A 16,331-nucleotide genomic window follows, 5' to 3' on the forward strand; every position below is an offset into this window, starting at 1 on the left:
TTTTATATGTGGATCACATAATATTATGCAATTTAGAACACTTTAAGGGGAAGGATATGTTCAATTATCTGTTTTAGCTTCCTGTAGCTTCCAGACATAGCAATGTGCAAAAATCTGTGGAAAAAAAAAAAAAAATTTATTAATAATTTTGTTTTCTCATGCAGGCCTGCAACCCTAAGTACCATGACTTTGACAAAACGGGTTCAATCTGCTCTTTGGAGAAGATCAACGACACCCTGACCCAGTACCGCTGGCTGGTCAGTGCACCCACTGGGCCGGATGGAGTGACCAGCCCTATGAGGGAAGTGGACACAAACACTTTCTTCACCAACACCAAGTCCATCACCTTGGATTCAATCTACTTCCAGGCTGGCTCCAGGATTCAGTGTGCAGCTAGGGCCTTCAATACAAATGGAGACGCAGGCCTGGAACTGTATAGCACCATTGTTGTGATCAGCAAGGAGGAAGGTGAGTGGAGTGCGGATGAGACTCAGGGCATGGTGGTGGGATTATCCTGTGGTAATACTAAAATAAGTTTAACTTTTTGCAGGTATGTGTCAGCCTCGTATCCCTGGTACTGTGGGAGCTGAGCCTTTTTCTGCCAAGATTCGCTACACTGGCCCAGATGACCCAGATTTCCCCAACCTGATCAAACTGACTGTCAACATGCCTCACATGGATGGTGAATAATAAACATTGCTGCATCATTACCTTCCATTAAAGTCATGTTGACTGTCATGTAAAATACCTTGCCCTTTTTTGACAAGTAGAAGTTCTTCTTTCCCATCAGGCATGTTACCAGTAATCTCCACGAGACCTCTGTCCAACTTTGAGCTCACCCTGAGCCCTGATGGCACACGTGTGGGCAACCACCGCTGCTCCAACCTGCTGGACTTCAATGAGATCCAAACCAGCCACGGCTTCATCACCGATGCCACCAAGAACCCTGAAATCATTGGCGAGACTTCACCTTACCAATACAGTGCTGGCCTGCGTTCAGCCAACTCTCTGCGCTTCTATAGGAACCTCAACCTGGAGGCTTGTCTCTGGGAGTTCACCACCTACTACGACATGTCTGAGCTGTTGAATGACTGCGGAGGCTCCATAGGCACCGATGGACAGGTGGGAGATAGAGCCTATAAACAACAAACACACACACACATACACTTAGACTCTACATTCCACATAATCCTTGATATCACTTGACTGTATTTTCTCCTATTTAGGTGCTGAACTTGGTCCAGTCCTATGTCACCTTGCGGGTGCCTCTGTTTGTGTCCTATGTCTTCCACTCTCCTGTGGCTGTGGGAGGCTGGCAGCACTTTGACCTGCAGTCAGAGCTCAAACTCACTTTTGTGTATGACACAGCTATTCTCTGGCAGGATGGCATTGGCAGCCCACCTGAAGCCGAGCTACAAGGTGCTGTCTCACACCAATGCTGTTCCCTGCTGGTGCTTCTTATGGAGCAACAAAATGACCTTTATTTGTATTATATCCAATAACAGTGAGTCTGTGTTGTTTAACTGTGATTTTGTTCCCATAGGTGCCATGTACCCCACGAGTATGCGGATCAATGAAGAGGGTCGTCTGGTGGTCAACTTCAAGACAGAGGCCCGCTTCAGGGGACAATTTGTAATGTCTCATCCAGGTATGGGAGCAGTAAACGCACGCACACACACACCCTAAACACAGCCAGTAAGGTCAATCTATATAGCCATCTCCTATTGGATTACTGTGGCCCACATCCTCTCTCCTTCTATTTCGGGAGTTCCACCCTGGGCGTCCTTCCTATGTGAAAGCACCAGAGGTCATTTCAGCAAATGTCAAAATGACCCCATCGCTTTTACAGTTCGGAAACAAATAGCTCAAACAACCTCGAAGGTCAAACTATTAATACAAATGCAGAGACCAGGGCAAGAGTTTTCCCAAAATGTGCCTTTGAAGATGTATGACCATGTGTGTGTTTGTTTTCAGGGACAAGTCTTTCATCTATGGTGATGTGTGCAGACCATCCCGGGCTGACATTCAGTCTCTCCCTGGTCAGGACTGAGCCTACCTACAACCAGCCCATGCAACAGTGGAGCTTTGTCTCAGACTTTGCTGTAAGTTATTCTATGATCAAGACTTGCCTGTTGTAGTAAGGTAGCCCCAAACTTCATAGACAACTGTACTGACGTCATTCCTGTGTGTCTGTGTGACCTCTAGGTGCGTGACTACTCCGGGACCTACACGGTGAAGCTGATTCCCTGCAGTGCCTCTCCAACTGGGGAGTTCAGTGTCCCTCCTGTCTGTCACCCAAGAGAGCCTCTGACTTTTGACATGGACATACGTTTCCAGCAGGTTAGCCTCTCCTGACAAAAATCTCCTAGAATTATATTGCTCTGGCTTCACTGAATAGCTGATAGTAAAGCAAGAACATGGGTAGTTTTTAAAAGATCATCCATACAAATTAAAACAACAGCATACAAGATGATCATCAAGTTGTTTAGTCTCAAGTGTTATTTTTTCTTAAAAACGGTTATGTATGCTAATCTTCATGAACAACCATCATCACTATCGCTTTAAATGGGAGCCCTTGTTCTGTGCTCCAGGTGAGTGACCCAGTGGCAGCTGAGTTCAGCCTCAACACTCAGATGTTTCTGCTGTCCAAGAAGGAGATGTGGTTATCTGATGGCTCCATGGGATTCGGAGAGGGGACTGATGCTGCTTTTTCAGAAGGTAATACACTAGTGCCCCCTAGTGGAACTTCATGATTTATTACACCTGAGGACAATCAGTCACTCTCCTTTGCCACCCGCAACTCATTTCTCCTCCAATTCAGGGTCCTCGATCTTTGGTCGTGTGATGGTGGACCCAGTGCAGAACCTAGGTGACTCCTTCTCTTGCAGCATTGAGAAAGTCTTCCTCTGTACTGGAGCAGATGGCTACGTCCCCAAGTATAACCCCACCAACAAAGAGTATGGCTGCCTGGCTGATGCTCCCTCTCTGCTCTACAGATTCAAGATCCTGGTATGAAACTAAAACATCACTTGGACAAAACTTTAGGGTTTCATGAAGGCACTTCTTCAGAGTTTGAAGGAAATAAATTTATGGATTATAGCAAATGATGTTCTCGAATTTCTTGTGTGTGTGTGTTCTGCAGGACAAGGCCCAGCCAGAGACCCAAGCCAAAGCATTTGGAGATGTTGCTTTTGATGCCACTCTGGCCATGGACACACCTGGAGCTCTGCCTTTGGTCAGGCAGCCAGGATCAGATGGATTCGCCCTCTCCTCAACACCACTCTTCCAGGTCTTGTGAAATGCTCCCAAAGATACTGCATGTACATAGCATGCACATATGGAAACACACACACACACACAGGATAAACACACTCATATATCCTGTTTCATTTCCAGGTGGCTGCTGGTCGAGAATGGTTCATCCACACCATCTACACTGTCCGCTCACGAGAAAACGCCAACCGCAACATTGGCAAGCGCAGTGTGGAGTACCTGCATCACAGCCTCTCCTCTGCTGGCCAGCCCCAAATGCAAGGCCATGCCTCCAACATGGCCACCCGTCACCGTCGTGCCGCCCCTGCATTTTCTGGGGCAGAGCTGATCCAGGATATAGGTGCTGATAAAAACCGTGGCACCAACATCCAGCACATCTCTCTGGACCGATCAGATCGCATGGTGGTAAGCCAGCGGCAGCCCTGGTCTCCTGGGCATGAGCGCGAGTCGTCCCTGGAGCACCCCCTGTTGGAGAGCTCTGGCAGAGTGCCGGCTGACACCTCCACCCTGCCCATGCTGGTAGGCCTGGCAGGTCTGATCCTCCTCATCTGCCTAATCGCCACCATTGTTATACTACTGCTGAGGCGCAAGAAGAGGGAAAAGGAGACCCAGTTCCCTCCTTACGCCACCTCATCATCTTCTGCCTACAACGGCTACAGCCGAGGGCCAATGGGCATGTGGAGCAGCTCGGACAGCTCTGAGGTCTAGAGATATGACCGCCCCCACCCTTCATTCTCTGTCCCTGTCCCATCCTGAACAGACTATGACTCCACCACAGTGCCTTCCAAGCCCAGCTCTTCTAGCACTGACTACAGCCCAGTAAGACATGCGGACAGCACAGTATGCCAGTGTTTCAGGCCTATATGCAAAATACACACCAGAGAGTATTTTGAGGCTTAATGACCTCTAATGAAGTGTCATGGTTAGCTCTCACTGTGTTGTACCATGTACTGTAGGTTTCTGCCCCGTTTATGCTGTCTATTCTGAATCATGGATAAAAGTGGAAGCCCCCATTAATGGTATTCACCTGCTTCATTGGTTGCCAAACTATTAAATGCATGAAAATCCAAAGCGGTTTATTCAAGAGTTAAAGGCAACCCCATGTCAATTTTGTGAAAATTTTTTTATGTTCCTCCTTAAAAGATGGCTAGTTTACCATGGTGTTTTTTTTTTTTTTTTAATTATTGTAATTCAATGCGTTGATTATTTTGTTGTTGTGGAGTAGAACAAAATGGATTGAATGTTAGTTGAAGTTCACCTTAATGAATGACAATGTGATGAATTCATTTTTTTTTCTTCCTTGTTAGTACTGAGAAATGACTGCTGTGCTTTAAAAAGGCTGCAGTACCCTTGTCCTCTACTGAATACCAATATGGTGCTATTCAAAGGGATTGTAACTATTTTCATTTTTATTCTTTTGAGAGTGCTTTCACTCACCATTTTTATACATTTTTAAGGTCATAACAATGTGGCTGAAATCACATGGAAAACGATTTGTAAATATCATACAGGACTATGAAAACAAAAGGTATTAATACACCCTGGCGACACTTGAAAAATTAACTATACATGTTAGCGCTTTGTCTATCAAGTCCTGACAGAACTGAAATATTAAAATTATAACTATTCTTATACAGGTGACAGTATATGTTATGTGCCAATTAGTAGTAGACGTTTAACTGACCAATTCAATTCAAATTGGTGCCTTATTCATTTTGTGATGAGTCTACAACTGCCAAATACATTAGTCCTTTTTCGAATCAGTGTCTTTTTTTTCGTAATGCAACACATGTATTTACAAAAGTCATGTTTTATATATAAAAGGGGGAGTTTATTTGTGAAAGACATTTTCTACTTCACATCGGAAGGGTAAAAGAACAAAAGGTTTCTTAAAAATAAAAAATGGTATATTGTTACAAGCAATGGAATGTGGTACAACCAACAGGCATAAATACATTTATCTTAATCAACTCAAGTACTAAAGTAAAAAAAAAAAAAGGACTAGCAAACAAACTAAACCAGCACAGCTGCAGTATTTGGGTAAGTCACTAAGAGGCTGCAAATGTGCACTTCCTAAACCCTTTTACAACCGGACGCTAATTTAGGTAGCGAAGAGAAGTTCAGTCCATTGGGAGGTTTTACACAGTACATCGTCACAACCCGCAAAACAAACACAGACACTAGGACTAACTATACTGGAGCTGGCTGCCGCGTCCTCTTCAACCACTCTGTTGTGCATGTGACAACTTCACAACTTCAGCTTTTTTCTGCGTCCGCGGCCATCTGGTGTCCCCTCAGACTTGCGTTTCTGGGCCTGGTGAGTAGAAGAAAATAATTAGTGAGAAAAAGCTAGACTAAGACCTAACAAGCAAAGAAATGAGATGGAGATGCACGGAGACAGATCCATAACTTACCGAGCCAGTCTTTGGGCCTCTTTTCTTTTTCTCAGCTTTCTCCCTCTCCTCTAGCTCCATGTTCTCTCTCTCTATCAGCGTTATCAGGGTGTTACATCGCCTCTGGAGTTCCTACAAATATAAATCCCAAGAATATCTTAGTTTAAACTGCATGCATTACAAAAAAGATCCTCTAGTGTGAGATAGCATGACACCCTACTGCGATCACACAGGATTGCTTGCTCACCATGGCAGTCCTGGATTTGAGGAACCAGTCAAAACGGAACTGGGGCGAGTTGCGGATGCACTGACGCAGCTCATCGTACACACTCTCCTTGTCAAAGCCGAGCTTGTGAAGCATACAGATAAGGAAGCGGTCCTCCTCCTCCGTGTAGTTCTTGCCTTTGTTGGTACCATAGGAGATGCGTAGCTGGTGGAACGGAGCCTTGTAGCGACCGATCTGTTAATGGAGAGGACATCATTAATTAATCAAAAATAATGATGAAGAGGCAATTAAGGGATGAGCACAAGATTAAGCACTAAGTGCAAGGTACATCAGATAAAGTTAATAAGATAATTTAAATGAAAAATTAATTGGCAAATTGTTGCCAATCAGCTACCTTGGAGTCCAGTGCTTTCTTAATGCTAATTCTTCTCTGGATCCTGGCCTCTCCTCTCTCTATCTGGGCCATGATCTTCTCAATGTCCTGCAACTCATTGCAGCGCTCCCAAAATACAGCTGTGGGAAAACACACAAACGTACACAAATACTTCAGAAAAATGCCAAGAAGTCAAAAGCTGGGGTTTGCTTTGTAAATGAGGGATAAACTAAAGCATTACCAGAATATTCCATGACTTCCTCGGGAGTTTTGCCCTCAACCTCTCTGGCAATGTTCTCAATATCATCTCTTCCCCATTTCTCGTTGGCTTTAATGAACTGATTGAAGTCACGTTTGTTCCAAATAGTGAAGCCCTGCAATGAAGGTGCAGTTGATGAAAAATATGCATAATCAAGACCAGTACAAACAACAGTTGATTCTGACACATTGTTTATCAGCCAAAACTGTATTTATTTTATTGAGCAAGCCGAATCAGTACCTGTGACAAAAGGTTTTCCTTCTCCTCCAGCTCCTCCTCTGTTAGGGCCTCGGCCTCATCGATCTTAGCCTGCTCCTCTTTCTGGTGCTGGGCCGAGTTGGGCATGTCTGGATTACGAGGAACCTAAATAGACAGGCACAGATTCACTTAGAATCACCTCTAAAAACATTCCTTCTCCAACCACATTAATGTACACATTTCGCAAACTCACTCATGTAGTACTTTTTTGTACCTTGTATCCAATGGTCTTTCTGTAAAACAGAATTTCCTTCTCCAGAAGCTCAAACAGACGAGGAGGGAAGAACTGGAAGTCCTGAACATTGGGCTGCTTGGGAGGACGAGGTGCCTGAACGTGTGTACACATGGTAAAATATTACACCTTAGACAATACACAGTCACAGTCACAACAACACTGCAATTACATATGCTTCATATGATGAGGATGGTGGTAGCGTGATCGGGTCTACCTTGGGTGCTTTGGGTTCACTGACGCGCAGAGCTTCTCTGAAGTAGGCATCCACAGCATAATTGGCCTTCCTTTCTCTCTTAGGGGGCTCAATCCAGTTGGTGATGACCTGAATGAACAAAGTGAAGGCTCAAAAGTTCATGTTCTGAGATATGGAAAATTAGATATTGCACACTGATATGGGCAAGTAGTGACCTTACCTTTTTCTTCTCTCTGTAGTCCTCTCCTTCAAATGTGTACACACTGCTGTTTTCTGTGTCCATGGTGAAGTTTCTCAGAGAGCTTTCACCCAGGTTAGCCATCCTCTCTTTCATCTCCATAGTCTAGGGGAAGAAAAAAAAGTGTGGCAAGAATGTTAAGTATTATGTTTACAGTAATGTGTTAATCAGGAATAGTTTATGCAAAATATATTACAACCAGCACTATGTGTCAAGACTCTCACCTTCCTCTCTCCCCGCTCAAGAATCACATTAATATCGTCATCTGTGATCTCACTCTCTTTGGAGGCAAACACATGAGTGGCACCGTGGCGGATGATGGACAGCATCTCATCTTTGCCCAGCTTGTTTGCACTGGGGTCTACTAGCCGTCCTAAAATTATAAAAAGCAAACTATTAAGTGATGTTGTCAAAACCTTAACATGCCCATTTTCCCTTTCTGAAACATTCAAGAGCAAACTTCACTGAGAACCAATATGAACAAGTATCAGAATTAAGGATGATCATGTGATTACTACATGGAATTGTCACTGACTTTTTATTGCAGTAAGAACAAAGCAATGATAAACCACACAAACCCAACTTCAACTGTTATTGATCAGTCTAGTGAAGCACGTAAAACCAAACACCAAAACACACTATAAAATAAAGAAACAAGGTCTTGAACACTTGAATGGTTCATTTTGAGCCAAACTGCAGCACATGTTCCTATATCCTGTAATTACAATAATTATTTTATATACAAACCACTCTTCTCTTCAACAACACAGACAATCATGACAGTGCTCTAGAGGTAGGCAATTAATCCCAAACTACTTTACTTGACTGTGGCTGTACAAGGTACAAGATATCAGGTGTGTCCAACTAATGCATGTGTAAGAAGCGAAAGCTGAATCACAAATGCACAGTCAGCAGGGTTGATATGGAAAAAATGAAATGAAACAAACAAACGAACAAATAAATATATAAATAGAGGCTACACAAGCAGGATACAGTACCTTGCTGGATGACAATTGAGTCCAGGCGCAGCTTCATCTCAGCCCGCTCTACAATTCGCTCCTCCACTGTGTTTTCAGTGATGAAACGGAACACGCGTACCTGCTTCTGCTGACCAATCCTGTGAGCTCGATCCTGAAATGAACAGGTGAGAGGACAAACTGAGTGGTTAAGCTATCTGCCTGTGGAACCACATGAGAGACAGTGTCCTGCTTTATTCATTTTAACTTTCCCCATTGTCTAAGTGAGGAATTAAACTACAATAACGGTCAGCTGACCATCACAAACAAACCAACTACAGCTTCTAAACCACATAAGGCCTTTTCTAAGTTGTTACTACTTAATAAGGAGTGTGAATTTCACCGGTCGAGCGTACTGACCATGGCCTGCAGGTCAACTTGAGGGTTCCAGTCTGAGTCATAGAGAATGACGACGTCAGCTGTGGCAAGGTTGATACCCAGCCCTCCGGCTCTGGTGCTCAACATGAAGATGAACTTGCTGCTGTTGGGCTCGTTGTATGCATTGATAGAGATCTGAAACACACATAAAGATGACAAAGGAATTAAGTTTCTTTTATTTATTTATTTACTTACACTTATGGGTCTGCTCAGGAAAAAAATCTGACTATTGAAATTCAGATTTTCATAAATATCATCGCCTTGAAAGTTAAGTTACAGTTAAGTAAGTGTCACACCTGTCTTTCCTCATGCGGTGTCTGACCGTCCAGGCGACAGTAGCCATAGTTTCTCCACATGCAGTAGTCCTCCAAGATGTCCAGCATCCTGGTCATCTGACTGAAGATGAGCACGCGGGAACCTGGATAGAGGGAAGACATTAGATTATACAGAAACATTTCCTGCATCTAATCTAACCCTAACCCTATAGTTATATAGCAGAGGGGCAGTAGTTATATAAATTTGTATGATATTCACACGGCTAGTTAATAATGAGAGGCAGTAATGGGTAGTGGGTGACAATGGGTAGGGCTTGGCCTGAATGTTTCTCTTAAGAATTTTTTTTTATATTCTGCATCACAAATCTTGTGCATCTTAAAAAAAATGCCAACACTAAAAGTCTCTTGTCATGAAGACCATCTACGCACCCTGCTCCTTCATCTTGGGTAGCAGCTTGTCCAGCACCGCCATCTTGCCGCTGTTGACCACCAGGTGGAGGTCAGTGGTGTAGGGGGGGCCCGGCTCAGCCCCGTCAAACAGGTAGGGATGGTTGCAGCACTTCCTCAGCTGCATGAGCACGTTCAGCAGACGCATCTTGTCCATCTTGCCTGCCGAGTTCAGGATGTCGATGTCCTTCATCAGAATCTTTGTGTACCTGCCAGGTTGTGACATGAGTTTGTTACAATAGATACGACTGCATCGCCATGTGATATCAGTGTTTGGCACTGGCATGCAATAACGTGCTTGTTAAACTGTGTAATAAATAAGCTTGGCGCAAACACCTACCATTCTCGCTGCATTTTGCTCAGGCCCACATACATCTTTATCTCTTTCTTTGGAAGCAGAGTTTTTTCTACATCAGCTTTGATACGTCGTAGAAGGAAAGGCCGCAGCACCTACACAATAAACACCGAAAAAAGAAGAAAAAAATTCAAATCAAAACAGTGCTCACACCCAATTAAAAGAATGTTTTTTTGTTGTCATAAACATTTTATACATACGGTGTGAAGACGTTCAACCAGCTTCTGATCACCCAAGCAGTTGTTTGTGTCAAACCAGGAATCAAAGTCCTTTGAAAACAAAACTTTACATCAGTGTCAAAACACAAAAACAGACGAGAACCATATTAGCAAAACTAACATCTAATAATGATATTCCCTGTTTGGTTTGTGTGTTTGTATTGTGTCACCAACCTCAGATGAGTTGAAGACATCAGGCAGCAGGAAGTTGAGCAGAGCCCACAGCTCGTGGAGGTTGTTTTGTAGGGGCGTTCCAGTCAGTAGCAGACGATTGGTGGTCTTAAACTCTCGTACAATTTCAGATAACTACAGAAAATCCAAGACATTTTTTGTTTCTTTAGGCAGTCTTGCAAAACACCAAATTGTAAACGCGATTCAAAATTGTGAGCATTAAATACATATTTGAAGTGGTATTGTAAATGTTCTGACAAATCACTTTAAGCTAGTAGTTCTCAATGACCTCCCATCACAAGCCATATATGCATAGTGGGCTATTAAGATAAAGAATGACTTTCCCTTTTAAGGATTCATTTAAATACTGAAAGGGACCTATAGGCTTGAAACTACTAAGTATTTCACAAAAAAAGCAAAACTTTGAGAATGATCACAAAAAATATACATGATTACAAATTTGTTTAGTCAGAAATGTTTTTTTTTTCCCTATCCAATTAATCATCTCTCAACTTTCAAAATTATCTTGTGATGCACTGAGGGTCCAGCTGATTGAGAACCACTGCTTTAGCAAATGATACTGAAGTAAGCTTCCCAACCTTTGACTTCTCATTCTTGATCCTGTGGGCCTCATCTATGACCAGGTACCTCCAGTTAAACTTCTTGAACACTGCCTTTTCAATGATGAGCATCTCGTAGGATGTGACACACACATCCCACTCTCCTGGCAGCAGCACATCTCTGATCAGAGCAGTCTGAAAATTGAGGCAAAAAGGTTATTATTTTTTTTTTACTTGAATTATATTGCTAGATTTCATATTTAAAGGCTCCTTTACACCCCCTTTACGAATGAAATAAATCACTGTTTCAAGTGATGTAACCGTAACTGCCAATATACATTGATGTGCCCTTTACATTGGCTTGGATGTTAAGCAATAAATCCACTAGAGGGCAGCTCAGAGTCAAAAGTTTCTGACAACAGCAAACATGTCGACAGTGAAGAAGGTTGTAATGATGTACCTGCTACAAAAAGGCAAAAGCGGGTGCGGAGTTGCAGACGACGGTGGTCTGTGAGGCCATTAAATGCATCACGACATATGGATGGGGAATTCTTTTCTGTAATATTACCAATCAGAGAAATTTCTTCCTGGTGTCTCCCTCATGGATTGATATTGCTTGAACTATTGGCTACTCTGACCCTGCAATTTCCGGTGGGATTGCTCTGTTTCGTCTGTATCCGTAAGCTTCCTGAATATGTGCACAAATACTGACAAAATGAATGTAGATTACAGACAGAAGGCTCCGTCTGCATCTGTATCCGTATTTAACATTGGGTATAAACAGGCCTTTAGAGGAACACAGTAATTTTGCACAACAGACTCACCAGGTATACTGTGTAGTGTGGACAGTCATCAATATCGCTGGCAATTAAACTTGTATAACTTGAACAATCATAGTCCCCTTGACTCTTAATTTCTATGACCGAGGCAAGACCCTGAGCCAATTGAACCACTATCACAGAAACAACTGGACCAAGATCCACCATGTGCTATTGCAGTCATCAGCAGAATTAGTATTCTCCACAGTGAAAATGATGATTCTGCACCAATAACTTCATTGCCTTGCATTATGGAAGAGGTTTTGCAATTACAGTGTTACAATTTGCTCAGAAGGAATGTCAACAGAACGGCTGAGCTTATTTTCACATTAGGAACTGCAGCAGAAAATCCTAAAGAATTGTTTAGCATCACAGCGAGGTGAAAAAGTTCCCATTAGATTAATTCTTTTGAAGTGTACCCTCTGATCTCTGTCTCCGATGAGGCAGACAGCGCGCAGTGAAGGCACCCAGCGCTTGAACTCATTCATCCAGTTGTAGAGGGTGGACTTGGGCACCAGCACCATGTGAGGACCAGGGATGTTTCTGTAGTGCTTCATGTAGCCCAGCAAGGAGATAGTCTGGAGGGTCTTCCCCAAACCCTGGAAGGGAAACACACACAGGGTGTATGAGAGGGAGAGTGGCAAATAGAAAAACAATACCACAAAAAATTGAATTCTACTCCAAGTGTGAGAGAGTGCAAACCATTTCATCAGCGAGGATGCCGTTGATTCCATTCTCATACAGAGAGATGAGCCAGTTCAGACCACGGATCTGATAATCCCTCATTTTCCCTGTTTTGATATCTAGTTGGGAAATGCATAACAACAATCAGAACTTTAGTTCATCATTCCTGTGAGGTAAGCGAGCTCTCTGTTTCTCCATATCAAGTCCACATAAAAGTACGTAATGGCTTACAGGAGGGGGACTCATCAAAGCGGGTGCAGACATTAGTGGCTCTGTTGCTCTCGTTCAGGAGCTCTTCGTCCTCCTCTTGTTCTGTGCGGCGATGGCGGTTGCTGTCGGACACAGATGCAGAAACTAAACTAATTTCCCAGTCAAATTTCAAACTAATATCCACTTACGTTTATTAACAAAATGTAAAAACACTGCTTCAAAACTTGCCAACGAGATACCTATGTGCATTTATACTGTTACATGGTAACTCATCTGTAACGCCAGGCTATCTTTGTGCCATGTGGTCGTGTACTCACTCTCCAGCAGAGAGAAGGTTCTGCTTCTCGTCCTTCTTGATACGGGGACGTCCTGGCTTCATTTTCAGGGGAGAGGTGGGTGTCTTCTGTGCTGCTGGTTGGATGAAGTGAGCAAACACCTCTGTTTGTTTCAGCAGGTACTCAAACCTGTTGGTCCGATCTGTTTGCTACACATATGAAAAAAGGGGAAAAAGCAACAATTTTGTCAAAGACCAAAGTGAGGTTCCGCATTGACCCAGTGCTTAATGATACATCATTATCTAGATATGAGCATGTCAGATATGAAAAACTCACAAGACAAAGATATGGATGATATCAAATTTAGGGTTAGCCTAAAACAGTGACAGGTCTCTTCTGATCAAAAAAAAAAAAAAAAAAAAAAAAAAAAAATGTCTTGTGAAGTAGCTGCATTTTCTACATCCAATTGGTATTATGCTGCTTAAAATATTGCTGAACCACTGTGTCAAAGAACAGGTTGCAGCAAAAATGTTTATTTATTTATTTTGTGAAGTAACTGCATTTCCATGTCCATATAGTCTTGTTATGCTGTTGCTAGAAGACAGTTGACTTTTCACTGCTGCTACACTTAATAACTCAAATAAGTGTGAACCCACAGTCATATCCTCTATCATATTGCTATGGTAATGTGTGGCATAAACATGGAAGTATGAAATAAAGTCCATATCGTGCAGCCCTATAACATGTAAGCACAAGAATATAAAGCCAGAGCAGGAAGTAAACAGTGGAAACAGAGTTCCTTTACCATTTTCTCCTCATAACCCGGAGTGGACTCCTTGGTCTGGGATGAGGAGGACGCATCTTGCCCATCCTGCCCTGCTTCTGAGGAGGACTCTTTCCCGGCATCTGACGAGTCAGACTTCTCCTGAGCAGAAAGAAAGCAACATCCTTTAAGTCTGGCTTTTGTTCATTTCTATTTAACCTCGAGTGACTCGTCTGTAAACACTCTATCACGACTCCAAATGTAGTCGAGAATGAACACACACAAAGTGCAGCGGGAAACAAGTGGCAATGCATCAGCATCCCACAGTGCACTGCCCGCACTGTCCTCTGAAAACAAAGGCACGGACGGGACAGCTGAGCGAGCTGTCCGAGACTCTCTGAATAAAAAGTGTCGCACTGTCACACTTACTCATTATCCGCTCGGCGAATTTGACTCGGGGGTCAACAAAAGCTTTCGGAGGTTTCTGTCGAGTCAAAGCTAGCGGAGCTAAGCTAGCGGCAGCTCTTATGAAACGGGCTGGCCTCGTTGTGATAAGCTACAGTCCCGGGAAGACGACACGGAGCTGCTGTGGCTAGCTAAACGTTAGCCGCGTGTGGCTAACCAGCTCCAGCAGCTTGAGGGAAAGTTTCACACAACAATTTGACAAGTTACGGGACAGGATTTCACCTTATAGCCGCGAATCGACTCCCCCGGCAGGTAATACGAGAGATGTGTGAGGGGTTAATAATAACCATTTTAATAGGGCTCACCTCCACTCCTCCGGTTTCTTCAAGTTCAGCCTGCTCTTCCCGCTGCTCCACGCCGTTTGCACTTTCGGACATTGTTATCGATTTACCCCCTCGATTCTTAGATATAGTCCGTTATTTTGATGGTTGTGTTCTTCCGTTGAAAGCCGATCGAGATTTTTGCCAACTTCCACACGGGCAGATGGGAACTATCCTTTTGTTTATAATGAAAGACACCGGATGGTCGCGCTAGCTCGATCTTTCTCCGCCACCCGCGTTCACGGCGCTAACGTTACCCGGTATACGCGCTGTTGTCGCGAGACTTCAGTTACAAGATGAGGAACGCTCTGATGCTGCGTTCATGGTTATCGGAAATAATGTGGTTATGATTGTGCCTATAACTCTAATGGCAAGTAATCAATTGTAAACTTGTGGTTAATTTCAATTAATTAATTAAAATTAGATAGATAGATATCCAGTTTGACTTTCATTATTAATACGAGAGTTTTTTTATTTTTTATTTTAATTGAGTATTCTCTCAGCCAAATTTTATATCCACTTTCATGTTTTCTGGTGGAAAGTCATTTTTGTGACACTTGGTAAAGAATTTCAGCTGACATCTCAATATTCAGTCCTCTTATAGTGTCAATTAAAGCCCTGAAAGTTCACTGTTTCACTGTTTGTATAACGTTTTCTCATCTTGAAAATAGTGGTTTGGCCTTCATGTAACATTCACGGCGTATAGAAAGTGGAGTCTGAGTTAGTAATTGATGGTGTAAGTGATGTAGTTTTATTACATGATATTGTTTGGCGCTTTATGTAAATGATCAGTGTTTTGTTTCCACCGTCACTGAGCATTTAACTTCACCTAACATCAGTCAGTGATCTGATGCACATTTCTACTGTTAAATCTGTCGCTGAGGCTGAAAACAACACCTGATATCTCTTCATTTCTCTTCAATAAGATAACAACATTGCTTACAAATACATGATGTATTAAAGACAGTAAAACATAAAGTAGTGCAAAGGGGAGAACTACAGCAATGATGAAACAAACAACAAAAAAAAGATAAGCAACAAGAAATAAATTGAATTTAAAAAAAAAAAAAAAATCGCGAGTGTATTACAATAAACTCCCTAAAAGACTTTGAAAATATTTCACACATTCATGTTTTGATAGCTTTATGTTTTGTGAGGAAGAAATCGTTGACGTGTTGTTTCCATCACGAATACAAAGAGATTTTTTTTTCTTTCTTGTGTTATTCTTTTTTTTTTTTTTTTTTTTTTTTTTGTAAATTTGCATTTGTGGAATGTGGATTTTTGCAAGAGGTAAAATTCAGTTAATAATAATATTAAACGCATTATCTTAATTTTTACTGTAACCATAGCAACCAAATATGATGCTTCTGTAGAAACGAGTCAAATCATTAACATCTCTCCACAGGCCATATGTAAATTTACAGGACCAAAGTAAGTGGGAGCAAGAGCAATTCACATCTATGTCACTCTTTAAGTGATGTAAGAAATGTTTCGCCGGATAAACAAACAAGCAAACAAACAAATAAGCAAGCAAGCAGACAACACGGGCCAATTTGATATTATATACCATTCAAAACCCTCACACCGTTTGCGCTTTAAAATACGAGTTTCCGCGTAGTCCTTAAACGCAGCACAGTAGAGAAACGACACTAACGTGCGCCACTTGTCTCCATTGACAAACCCATTGTTTGCCAATTGTTTCACATTCACACAATTAACACTGATATCGATTAATGCAAAATGCTCAACCGCATCCGATCACCATTGATTTTAGTACTCAAACTTAACTTTAACAAAATCCCATCGTATATATATTTTTCCCCTTCATTTGCCTAAATTCAAGCCAAGCACATGAAGTATCCATGTTACACCCATTTTTCATTAGAAAGCTTACTATAAATATACCTCAGTATTGTGTACTATAGTAT

The 16,331-nt window shown here is 42.4% G+C and overlaps 2 protein-coding genes across 5 annotated transcripts in view; one reads left to right on the forward strand and one right to left on the reverse strand.

The window, feature by feature from the left end:
- Positions 1-4,462, forward strand: part of frem3 (Fras1 related extracellular matrix 3) — a 32,185-nt gene extending 27,723 nt beyond the window's left edge. The window contains exons 14-25 of one of the 4 annotated variants that reach the window (XM_030049396.1): positions 165-468; positions 551-682; positions 791-1,122; positions 1,227-1,440; positions 1,510-1,512; positions 1,544-1,648; positions 1,975-2,102; positions 2,206-2,340; positions 2,592-2,718; positions 2,822-3,009; positions 3,143-3,289; positions 3,397-4,462. In XM_030049396.1, coding sequence (XP_029905256.1) covers positions 165-468; positions 551-682; positions 791-1,122; positions 1,227-1,440; positions 1,510-1,512; positions 1,544-1,648; positions 1,975-2,102; positions 2,206-2,340; positions 2,592-2,718; positions 2,822-3,009; positions 3,143-3,289; positions 3,397-3,981 — 2,400 coding nt within the window. In that variant the 3' untranslated portion in view covers positions 3,982-4,462. Of the gene's footprint in view, positions 1-164; positions 469-550; positions 683-790; positions 1,123-1,226; positions 1,441-1,509; positions 1,513-1,535; positions 1,670-1,974; positions 2,103-2,205; positions 2,341-2,591; positions 2,719-2,821; positions 3,010-3,142; positions 3,290-3,396 lie in introns of all 4 variants that reach the window. The other 3 variants (XM_030049408.1, XM_030049392.1, XM_030049400.1) reach the window with 3 other exon arrangements.
- A 155-nt stretch (positions 4,463-4,617) lies between these two features.
- smarca5 (SNF2 related chromatin remodeling ATPase 5) lies at positions 4,618-14,460 on the reverse strand. The gene is made up of 24 exons (XM_030049442.1): positions 14,389-14,460; positions 13,661-13,780; positions 12,898-13,064; positions 12,602-12,702; positions 12,389-12,489; positions 12,106-12,285; positions 10,908-11,063; positions 10,312-10,443; positions 10,120-10,188; positions 9,905-10,014; positions 9,547-9,773; positions 9,139-9,260; positions 8,825-8,977; positions 8,447-8,579; positions 7,673-7,821; positions 7,431-7,553; positions 7,232-7,339; positions 6,997-7,110; positions 6,765-6,887; positions 6,507-6,639; positions 6,287-6,405; positions 5,914-6,126; positions 5,688-5,798; positions 4,618-5,587 (listed from the first exon to the last, which is right to left on the reverse strand). The coding sequence occupies exons 1-24, from the start codon at positions 14,458-14,460 to the stop codon at positions 5,522-5,524; spliced, it is 3,102 nt and encodes a 1,033-aa protein (XP_029905302.1). The 3' UTR covers positions 4,618-5,521.
- Positions 14,461-16,331: the final 1,871 nt, after the last annotated feature.

Source organism: Myripristis murdjan, chromosome 1, assembly GCF_902150065.1.
Source record: "Myripristis murdjan chromosome 1, fMyrMur1.1, whole genome shotgun sequence".
Taxonomy (NCBI): domain Eukaryota; kingdom Metazoa; phylum Chordata; class Actinopteri; order Holocentriformes; family Holocentridae; genus Myripristis; species Myripristis murdjan.

Coding starts and splice junctions, on each gene's coding strand:
- smarca5 (XM_030049442.1), bottom strand. CDS start 14,460: ATGTCCGAAAGTGCAAACGGCGTGGAGCAGCGGGAAGAGCAGGCTGAA. Junction 7,340..7,430: donor ACTACAGAGAGAAGAAAAAG/GTAAGGTCACTA, acceptor TTGTTCATTCAG/GTCATCACCAACTGGATTGA. Junction 6,640..6,764: donor AGGAAAACCTTTTGTCACAG/GTACTGATTCGG, acceptor CCTTCATTGCAG/GGCTTCACTATTTGGAACAA.